The following is an 11,559-nucleotide window of genomic DNA, read 5'->3' as shown; positions in this document are numbered from 1 at the left end:
ATTTACTACTAAATACATATGATTTATTACCAATACCAAGGTTGACTCAGGTTGAAAACTCTACCAGTTTTGAAATTATTCTTTCATGTTTGGAAATACTGCTATGTAAGAGGATTATAGCAGAAACATATTGTCACTGTTAAGCTGTAAAATTTACAACCATCAAAGGTAAATGCTTTTTGACATATATTTGTTATTTTGAGATTGTACATTATTGACTGAATTTATTATATTATATTATATTATATTATATTATATTATATTATATTATATTATATTATATTATATTATATTATATTATATTATATTATATTATATTATATTATAATACATTTAAACAAATGATTAATATGAAATTAATCTAGGAATAAGTTGGAGAATATATTACCAGTTTAATTTCCCTGTCCAATAATTCAGTCTTTTACTGTGGTATCCATATGTTAAAGGTCATCCTGTACATTTTGATTGCAGCCTGTTCACTGTGCAGCAGTATGACAGAACAATTAAATGGCTTTTCTTACTTGTGTCTATCAAAAAATTGATCAGGAAATTCCCACAGACCTTCATAAAACAAGTGACGAGGCCTTGTTCTACATGGTGAAACTGTCAGCACCTTCCAGCTATCAGTTTGAGTCCACGCTGTACCCAGGTCGGTTCCTTGGATTTCAGCACGATGGCAACAATGCATCTCGGCACAAACTGGTCTTGATTCAAGGCAGGAATGAAGTGGATAACTTTTGCCCTATGCAGATGGAAAAATTTTAGGAGTGGAAAATGGGCATTAGAGCAGAGTCACTATTTGTTTCATTAAGCATATCTTACTAAATGAACAGCTTGCAGTGCTGTGTGCCTCTGTTTAATAAGAAGTCTTATATTTCATGTACAAAAGTCAGTAATGCCGGGTTTAAAACCTTTCTGAAGGTGGTGGCTGTCTATAGATGTTACACACCTCTAATGTCATAGTGGATTGTGCAGCAGGAAACTGTTGAATCCTCTGCAGATCAGAAACTCACCATCTGTGTGGTTAGGTAACTTTAGATGAATCAAGTAATCATTTTTCATTTGTTCCTCCAGCTATCCACTTTCTGCTGATCTGCTCCCAGGTCACATCAGTTTAATCAACTGTATTATTAGGTACGATCATTGCATGCTGCTGGAAGCTACTAAAAAGCATTGCATAGTAAAATAGTTGCAAGCTTTATTATTCATACTTTAATGCTTTAGCTGCAATTAATCTGCTATTAAGAAGGGATATTATTCAGTTAAATTCTGTGCTCTTAAAATGCTCACTTATTTTAGTTTGTCATTTTTATTGTATTACAAGTGTTTTTACTTAAAATGTTCTCTTACAAGATACTTTGTTTTATAAAGGGATTTTACCAGTGACTGTTTAATCTTGTGCCAGTAGTTATTTGTCTAATATTGAGCACTTAGGTGTACCGTTCACTCACCTTTGACCTTTTCTTTCGTCACACCTCTACAATCCTGATTTAACCCTTTAAAGAGCATTCATTGAAATACTTCGAAATTCAAAATTTCAAACCTTTTCCAAGAAAACATTCCAAGAAATGTATATATCATCACTTAGCACAACTACTCAACTGTAAAATGTGTGAGTTTCATCAATTAACCATGGTTAGTTTTGACTTTTCAACCGCAAATATAGACTGAGCCGCAAGTCTGTCTTTTTCAGAGAGAAAGTTTGATAGGTTCCAGGCCTCTGCTGATTGGTCAAACGCCATGATGTGTAGTGTGCTGTAATGTAGAGTGATCTTTGCTGATTGGCTCGCTGAGAGGCAGGCGCAACGCCATATTTAATGTGTGTGGAAGTTACCAAATATGATCACGTGCCCGATAAAGGGTTAATAAACTGAATTACAACGATAAGCTGTGCAGCTTGTTGCCACTAATTTCTGCCTTGAAAGGGAGTGACAGCTATAAACAATTACATGCTGCATTTTGAAAGTGAAGTTCCAAAGTATCTTTATCCTCAACTGCAGCAGCTTATTTTTTCTAAAAACAAAGGGGTGTTCAGAAATGTACCGTATGTGCATCATTTGTGATTTGAAGTCCTCCCAGCTCTGCCTTATAGATATATACAGTTTAAGAGCAGCAGTTATTTTTATATTATATTCTTATGTTATTGCATGCATTTTGTATTGTGATTAATCTCGTTTTGATGTTGTACTTTGACCACTGATGTAAAGAACGGACCAGTACCACATTTGTAAGCTATAATAAACATTTACTGCATGAGCATCATGACAACAAATCCAGAGCTCAGATGTGACAACAGTTAACTGGTGTACCTCTTGCTTGTTAAGACTGCATGCAAGGACTCTGTGAATGTGTGTGTGCTCTAAATAAATGTTCCATGATTACACCATAACATGTAGAGCTTTGGTTAGACATACTGAGTCTTGTTCTCATATAGGCTCACGCTGATTTAGGAACAGTGCCTTAAAGCCTTTGAAAAAATTGTCACAAACTTTGAAATGGCCAAAATAAATGTATGTTTATATTTTTAAATGTCTTCTTTTCTTTGTTTCAGCTTTCTCCTACATTAGGAGATTGTAATTCATATATGAAGTACAATACAATGTGATACCTTACAGAGGCATTCATGCCACCATTGCTGTCTTTTAGAGGACGGCATTTTGCACACTTTACACCCTGCTGTGGATTACACACCGTGAGCAGATAAGAATTCATTTACTGTCAGACGCCATGAGCTGGAGATGCAGTGGTGGGTAAATATTTCTGCATGGCTTGAATTCAGGATGCGCTTGAGATCTAGCCTCCCTTACCTTTATTGAGCCTTTCATAACATGGCAGAGCAGAGCCTCTGAACAAACATGCCATCTTACTAGCAAGTACACACTTGTCCCGGTTGCTGCAGCTCATCATGAAAGAGGGTTGGAGGTTTCACAAATCAACCTGACTTTATCTTGGCTGCAGTATGTGCTCCTGTCAGCCAACATCTAGGATGCCAAGACGACGCAATAGAAGAAGAATTCAGTGGACCCTATGAACAACTGCAACCAGTGAGTAGTATGAAGGGTGACGCGACTCTTAAAAGATCCTAAGAGCTACAGTATAAAGCAACTGGACTTTTTATGGTTCTTGAAGAGTTTTCACCTCTCATCTAAGAGGCTTCTGTAATTCTAGCTGACTGATGGGAGTTCCACATGTTCATTCTCAACTCCATTTACATGGCTCACAGCCTGTTAGCCATCCAAGACTCACCAGTCCAGGTGTTAAAGGTGGTGAAACTGCCTGGGTAGTGATTAAAGTACCTGATGAGGAGGGAGGTAGACCCCCTCCTTTGTTTACAGATGGCTCTTCTACTTTACCTCCTCTCTCAAACCATCTGTCCTGTCGTGCAGAATGTGGTCATTGCTGTCTACCTGGAATCACCCAGCAGTCAGTCAGAACTGAGGAAGCCCCTTGGATGAAAAAAAAAGTCCAGTTTCTGTCTACTGAAGTACTTGGAATTACTGTGAATCTACACAGACATATCTCATGGTAACAGCCGCTCAAAACTGCAGCCTGCAACGCTAGTCCTGATGGGTTTCAGAGTAAAAGCTAGTATGTACATCCTGCCACTGAAACAAAACACATTTAAGAAATCAGCGACGAGAAGGATCAAAGCGAGAAAAAAAATAAGATGTCAATCAGTTCTCTGTAAGACTGGTCAACGCCATTATGGTTTACTTAAAAACACCCACGTCCCTGTAGCTTGAGTTTAGTCTACGCTGAACATGAACAGAAGCTACTCTGAGACATTCACAGAGAAAATGGATGCTGTGGCCCAACCAACGTAATACAAAGACCAAGCCTGAAGTGATCAACATTAATAACAATTACACATCTATGAATGAATGCAATATTGTCAAAATGATATATTTATATGAATTTACAAAGAACGCCTTGAATTTTTTACAGTCAGCCAGGACAACATTGCTCTTGCCCCAATGTGTGTGTTCTCCTGAGCTTCCCAGTCCATAGTCATGTTCATTTGCTCCAGAGAAGGGCGATGGCTTTGCAGATTCCCACGTCGTTGTAGTTAAAGTAGCAGAGACCGGCAAAGGTGACGGTGGACAGGACGAAGAGACTTGCATTGGCGATCTTGATTTTTGTGTCCCCGTGAACATAGTCTGTCAACACCTGCCCTATGCCCCTGCAAGACAAAATGCAGACACAGCCAAGGTTAGCAGTCAGTGCAGACAGAAGCAGACTGTCCATTCAAAGCCTCACTAGCTTCACATGAGCCAAGTCGCACTGTGTGTTGTTCAACTGAAGCTAAAGGGTTTCAAGCAGTTTAGAAGAACCACAGGGACTTCTGAAACTTTACAAAGTTGGCCAATCTTTTTTTAGAATCTGAATTACTGACATATTCTTATTTGTCTTTGCTACCTTTTTTAACCATTTTAAATTTCTTAATATCTCCAGGCTTAACATTAAAGGAGACTCCTGGATATTGTTATGATCATCTAACTTGAACTTATCTTACCAGTTTAAATAGTTCATGCTTTGAATCACATTCTGTTCACATAAGGCATGGTGCACAGCTCGAAAGACTTCAGTAGCTAAAGTTGTCACGATACAAAAATCCAGACTGTCACTCAGTACCTTTCTATAAAGAGTGTCCCTAAAGTCTGGACACATAGAAAATCTCATTTACTATCATTATGTTTGCCTCCACAGATTAAATTCATCTGCTATCGTTCCATATGTCCATCCTTCACTCCACTGAGAAGTACCAGCTCAACTCTTTCTTCTTTCGTCAGTGGAGGCAAAAACATTATAGTTAATGAGATTTCCTATGTGTCCAGACTTTAGGGACACTCTGTAGATAGGTCAAACCTAAAATGATACAACAACAAAAACTGAAACAATATAAAAAGAAATGGAATGACAGAACTTTTTTTCTTTCTTTTTTTTAACAAAATAAAAAAAAAGAAAACTGAAAATATTTTGACACCCTTAATGCAAGGCAATGTTTTGCTTTGGCCATCTGTTCTGTGGACAATCTGTTGACACCTCTTTTTATCACCATTAAAGTTGTCATGTGATAATAAAAGAAAAAAGCAGTTAGCTTGTATTAACACGCTGTACATCACTATCAGCACCTAAGTGCCTCTGCTGTTAGTTTTATGGAGTCAGTCAGTTCTGTGGAGCAGAGAAACTGTGACATCCAAACCACTTATTAATGCAGTGGGAAATGAAATGCTGCTGGATTTGTTTGTTTCATGCAAAATTGTCCATGAATCGTAAGTGAATGGACGTTGGAAGTCACAGTTAACATCTCACCTTTTATTAAAACTGGACCAATATACTATTTGTTTACAACCTGTGCGGTCATCTGATGGCTTTTGTTTCTTACCCCTTTAGACATACTCTGAAGTGTCTCTGGGTCAATCTATAATTGAGGGACTTTTGAAGTCCATGGGATATATCTTGCATACATTTTTATTAAAAGTAAAAAAACAAAAAAAACAATGTTTTTTATGTTCATTACGATCATGTCTTTACAAATTCCATAATTATTTATTATGGAAACAATCATTTATTAATAACAAATGACTGGATATAACTAAAATGTCAACTAAATCACTGTCCAAATTCAATAACAATCACCTTCTAATTAGCTAAACAATAATAAAATGAGCTTAAAAAATGGTTTTGATTGTGTTCTTTTTATTAAGATAATCATGACCGATATTTATTCAGATTTACATAGTTATCCATGTCCGATAAATCACTTTCAACTAAGTTCCCCATTAAAAAACACCTCTCAAGGAAGTGTGTTAATTCCAAATCACATTACCTGGTCATTTTGTTTCTCTGTGGTTATTTTGTTTCCTTTCTGGTCATTTTCAGTCCACTTTGTGAGCATTTTAGGTCTTCCTGTGGTCATTTTGTGCCTTTTTGTGGCCGTTTTCAGTCTATGATAATTTTAGGTGTTTTTGTGGTCATTTTACAATTTTTTGTAGTTATTTTGTATGTCGCTTGTCATATTGTGTGTCTTTGTGCTAATTTTGTTAGGGGTTGACAGTTTTTTGGGCATTTTAGGTCTTCTTGTGGTCATTTTGTGCATTTTTCTGGTCGTTTTGCACCCCTTTGTGGCAGTTTTCAGTATGTTTGTGGTAATTTTAGGCAGCCATGTTGATTTTAGGCCTGAAAACAGCAAAAATGTCAACTATGATACCTGTCAACTGTGTTACAAAAAGTCCTGCAATTATATATTGACCCCCCTGCATTCAAAACTCCCAGCAATTACTTTGGTGATTATGATATTGTTTACAACTGAGAAGATGGCCATAGCTATTAAAACTTCTGACTGATGTTACCAGAAACCAGAGTTTTTATTCACTAAATTACTAATAGCATTCATATTATTAGCTCTCCCACACCAATTAAAAAAGCTTACTGCCTTAATGAAGCTCTGTTCATTAGGTTGGCATTTATTTCCAACATTCCTTAGAGCTATGAAATCCTATTAGGCAAGAACTCAACTGAAAAGAGGAAGCTTGCCAACCTTCTCATGCTTCTCATGATAGCGATGCTGATGCCATAAGACATCGGAGCATTCGTCTCAGTTGTGAAGAAGACGTGGCTCGACCCAAGATACTTTTCTGCCTCAAAAGCAGTTACTTAGCAAGACTTATGACTGGGATTTGTGGCGTACACCTGCCACGCCGTTCTGTCTGTGCTCTGACTGATGGAAGAGCACATCGCTGTGACACTAAGCTAAAACCACCTTCTCAAGTCTGCAAACAGAGCCGTACCTAGCCAAGGCTGAATAAATAGCTGCTGACAGCTACAGTGAGACTTACCCTCACCTCTGGCACAAAGTTTGCCTTTTGTCCTGTAAGGGTCAGTGGATCTATGTAGTAGCTCAAGACATTGGGAACCTGAATCTGAGGAGGGTTCAAACAACTTTCTTGATCTGGCTATTACAATCTGCTGGTGGAAAGACTTGTAGCAGACCGATGGTTCAAATTAATACTCCAATCACAAAGAGGTACAACTCACTGCCGTCCTCATGCTATGCAGGAGTTTACCCCCCCACATTTTCCCAGAATCAGGATAATACTTTCAATAACAAGAACTACCACTGGAGGAAGAATTAGTCTGACCATAAATGACCAGAAACAGACCTTAGCTGTGTAACTGCCAAGTAAAAAGGAAGTGAAAATGTGTCATTTTAAAGCTGTGGGTAACATGGAGAGCATGGAAGTGATTCAGCATGTTACATGGAACAGAAGAGAAGACAAAGCCAACACTGAAGACATAAATGATTCATTTCAGAACTGGAATATGGACTAATAACATGAAACCATAATATGAACTCGTACACAAAAACGCTGTCTGCAGACCTTATGAAACCAGGGATCAGGAAAGTGTTTTTGAGCCTTACCAGTGTCCGTGCAGGGTCAGGGCAGCAGCCAGGGAGTAGTCAATGACAGGACCAGGGGAAAAATAAGCTACAGGGCCCATGGCCAACAGCAGGATGCTCAGCACTCGCTCTGCTGTCCAATGCAAAGACGCAGCTTTGGAGTCAGAGCCCGCTGTGGAGAAAGACAACCGAAAAATCACATTTAGTTATCAGCACGGTGAAAGCAAAGACAGAGGCACCCTCAAAATGCAAGCAGGATATTTAATCTGCTTTGGACATGTGATACATAATCCATATATATATATATTTATTTAGCAGATTGACAGTTATGAAGCACTGACAGAAAATACATAAATGGACCCACACCGCTTCTTGACCTTACTGGTCATTTTGCATGTCTTTGATATTTCTGTGAGGTCTCTATGGTCAGTTTGTATTGCTCTGATGTCACTTTTGAGTCTCTTTGAGACATCCATCCACTATCTAAACACCATTTAATCGTAATTAGGGTCATGAGGGGACTGGAGTTTATCCCAGCTGACTTAGGGTGAAGGCTGGGGACACCTGGACAGGTCACCAGTCTATCACAGGGCTACATACATATAGAAACAATCACACTCACATTCACACCTACAGACATTTTAGAATCACCAGTTAACCTCAGCATGTTTTTAGACTGTGGGAGGAAGCCGGAGAACCTGAAGAAAACCCACACATGCACAGGGAGAACATGCAAACTCCATGTAGAAAGATCCCAGGCTGAGATGCGAACCGGGGACCTTCTAGCTGGGAGGCAGCAGTGCTACCCACTGATCACTGTGCAGCACACGCACACACAAGCTGTCACCAGACAGTTAGCTTAGCATAGATTGAAAATGACACAAAATAGTTTTACGAGGCTTATACACTGGACAATTACTTGATAGAGTTGCTGAAAGTAGCCTCAAATATTATGGGTAGTTGTGCAACTTTTTGATTGCCCATGAGCCATAATAATCTAAATTAAAACCAAAAAAGCCTTGAAATATTTCACGCTACGTGTAATGAGTCTTAAACATATTAAATTTATACCTTCTTAAATAAATGATGCATTTCAGAAAAAATAGAACACCTTGAAGTTTGATATTTTAAACTTCACAATGCTCTATTTTTTCTGAACTGCACTAGTAATACAGAACTGCTAGGAGACTGACACAGCAACGCAGTATTTTCACCTTCATACAGTTTTTTTCAATGTCTAATCATGACCCAATACTGCACTCATAGTACTAACGCTGTATGTTCTTAGCAGTAAACCTCTGTTACACACTTGTGTTACAAAACCTGAAAGATGTAGGTTTTTTAAGTGAGTGCACCAAAATGATCAAGCCATCATATCTCTGCAGCAGTGATTAGATTATTCCTTGTTTTTCAGGTTCTGGAAAACCTAAATTCCTTTATGAAACAATTTAAACATCCTTTAACATTTTTTTAGAATTAAACAAAATATTGACCATCTAAGAACTTGACATGACATTTTCATGACACTTAATACAGAGCACATCTTGCTTAACATTGAAGAGGCTTGATAATATCAATACTAAATGCTAATATTGTCAAATGTGTCTGTTTTTTCCAAAATATTACAATAACATTTTTGGCCTGCAGGTGTAAGCACTTTTCTACATTCTTGTATTTAGCAAAACAAGCCAAACATGCACTAAGAAGTTCACAAAGTCTCCATCTGAAAATAATAATAATAATCAGAAAACAGGTCAAACATGAGAAAGCTGTGGCATTTTTTGAAATTTGTCAAACACCACAGAAAACGTCCATTCTACTGTTTGTGACCCACAAACCTAAATAGTGAGTGAGCCACCGCCAGTGAGACCTACAAACACTGAGAGGACCTTACACATCTGTGGTGTCAAAATACTGACACCATTCTAGAGTTTGGGGTGCTAAATCTAGACCACAAAACACCAGCTGCTTACAACCAACTGTGTCAACCACCTGCTTTAATAGTAAAAAAAAAAAAAAAAAAAAATGCGCCTACTGCAAACTGTATGTCCACACACCAGTAACTAAATCTAATTATAAACCATACTAAACTAATTAAAAAAGATCACAAAATGATCCTGTTGGGCACTAAATACACACCCTTACCAGCCAAGTGGGATTATAATGGTGCATTTTCTTTAACCACAGTACACTACACTGGACTTTAACCTTTTAAACTGATAACTATTCCATGAATTACAGTCTGCATTATGCTGGGATACTTTTAACGTTATATGATTTGATAACAGCGTGTTTGTGTGCTTTTACAGATAACTGAATTCAGTCAAAAGTGGAAAATGTGTAGAATTTTTATGTACTGATTAAAGTGTGTCAGAGGTGATGATTCAGTGCTGTGGTGTGCCACACCTGTGTTTAAGTTTTAAGGTTTCCTTGACATTCTGTATACCCGCCTCATGTAGGTTACTGTGTACTTCTACAAATTTCCGCATGTCAGTACTGACCATAGAGAGCCTGTGACGAATGAATCCTCGCTGTCAGCAGGTGGGGCTGCTCCTGGTATTTGTTTGGTACGACTAGTGGCCTGGCCAGCAAAGCGCTTTGGTAGAACAGAGCTGCGAAGAAAAGACAAGAAGTTATATTGTCAAACTGCACAATTTATGAAATTCAATCCAGAATGAACTGTGGGCAACAGATGAAACAATAATACAGTCCTATAAAGAGTCATTATGGCACGACTCAACTAAGAAGGTAAAAACTGTGACTTTCACCAGTGTATATATATTTTTAATATAACTAAACATTTGTTATTCTGTCTTGGATTATATATATTTTTTTACCTCTGCAATACCAGGAATAGTAGCACCACTACAAAGAATAGCAATCAACATGGTCTAAACAGTGATATCTTTTCTAACTGTTTTCTTTTTGGTCCAAATGCAGCAATAAAGTAGGATGTAAAGAATTGAATATTAGGACTAGGTGCTGTGACCCTCAAATGACAGAGGCCACAGCTAAGATACTCCCAGATCACTGCATTCATCTGTAAAGTACATTTTATTTGTACAAAAAAACAGATATAACACATACATATATCATTTTTATTTCGTCTCAGTAGTAATTACTTTGATTTAATTTAAATATTACACAGCTTTGGTTGTGAATACTAAACACTCGGCTAAAAAAAGGCTCAAGTAAACAGTTACCACCCAGTCATTTTTATATTTGAATACGGTCCACCCAAACAGTCAAAGGAGGGCGGTCGTGAGCAGTCTTAACCTGACATGAACTTTTACTGAAACGACTTCTTCCTTTCTCTGACACATGCCGAATTAATAGCTAGGTTTTACCGTCTTGGAAAAATTTCACAGCAAAGTTCTATCTGTTACGTAACTCTTTAAAATCTATGCTAAGTTATAATTCCCAAACTTCTGAGTAGAGTTCTGTGTCTCTCGTCCACGGCACTGTCGGACACTGATGTCACCAGCAGTGAATGTGACAGCTTCCCTTTAGGTCCAACGTTAACCACAGACTGTAGTGGTGTCAGCTCACTAACACGAGCTGATGAACACGCTGAAACCAGCTTCACTGGAGCGGTGAACTTGAAAGCAGCAGCCTGAAACGGCCGTGATTTGTTCGGACACAGTTTAGACTCGACTTCCCTTCTTCCAAACAGGCCTGCTGTCAAACGGCTGCTCTAAAGCAAACACGTATCTTCAGAGGTGACAGAAACACGGAGAAGGGACAGCAGTACTCACGTTTAATTCCTCTGCGACACACAGAACTCAACCTGATGAGAGCCGCCATGATGATCAACCAACCAAGGTCACCACAGTTACCCGGATGTAGTTGATGAGTCGGCAACGTCACAAAGAGGACGGATGTTGGAGATCAGTTAATACTCTTTATATATTATATTATATTATATTATATTATATTATATTATATTATATTATATTATATTATATTATATTATATTATATTATATTATATTATATTATATTATATTATATTTTTTTAACCACTAGTAGAATGTTTTTACTAAACCACAATAATATGTAAATGTGTTTTGATATAGGATGTATGTTTCATTCCTGGTGAACCACGTGAGGGAAAAGCTGCGCCCGCACGTCTTCCGAGTCAGCTCCTTTAACCCTTTG

At 37.9% G+C, this 11,559-nt stretch overlaps 1 protein-coding gene across 1 annotated transcript; it reads right to left on the bottom strand.

Moving 5' to 3' along the window:
• Positions 1-3,878: 3,878 nt before the first annotated feature.
• On the bottom strand, positions 3,879-11,287 carry sdhdb (succinate dehydrogenase complex, subunit D, integral membrane protein b). Its single transcript, XM_023274654.3, has 4 exons — positions 11,158-11,287; positions 9,904-10,014; positions 7,424-7,574; positions 3,879-4,180 (listed from the first exon to the last, which is right to left on the bottom strand). The coding sequence occupies exons 1-4, from the start codon at positions 11,204-11,206 to the stop codon at positions 4,015-4,017; spliced, it is 477 nt and encodes a 158-aa protein (XP_023130422.1). The 5' UTR covers positions 11,207-11,287; the 3' UTR covers positions 3,879-4,014.
• Positions 11,288-11,559: the final 272 nt, after the last annotated feature.

The sequence above is a fragment of the Amphiprion ocellaris genome, chromosome 7, assembly GCF_022539595.1.
Source record: "Amphiprion ocellaris isolate individual 3 ecotype Okinawa chromosome 7, ASM2253959v1, whole genome shotgun sequence".
NCBI classification, from domain to species: Eukaryota; Metazoa; Chordata; class Actinopteri; family Pomacentridae; genus Amphiprion; species Amphiprion ocellaris.
This window is presented reverse-complemented; position numbering and strand designations above follow the sequence as displayed.

Excerpts from the sequence above, each read along its gene's own strand:
- sdhdb (XM_023274654.3), bottom strand. The coding sequence starts at position 11,206 with ATGGCGGCTCTCATCAGGTTGAGTTCTGTGTGTCGCAGAGGAATTAAA. Across the intron at positions 10,015-11,157 it reads GTGTCGCAGAGGAATTAAAC|CTCTGTTCTACCAAAGCGCT; the intron begins GTGAGTACTGCT and ends TTTTCTTCGCAG. Across the intron at positions 7,575-9,903 it reads TTCGTCACAGGCTCTCTATG|CGGGCTCTGACTCCAAAGCT; the intron begins GTCAGTACTGAC and ends CTTTCTCCACAG.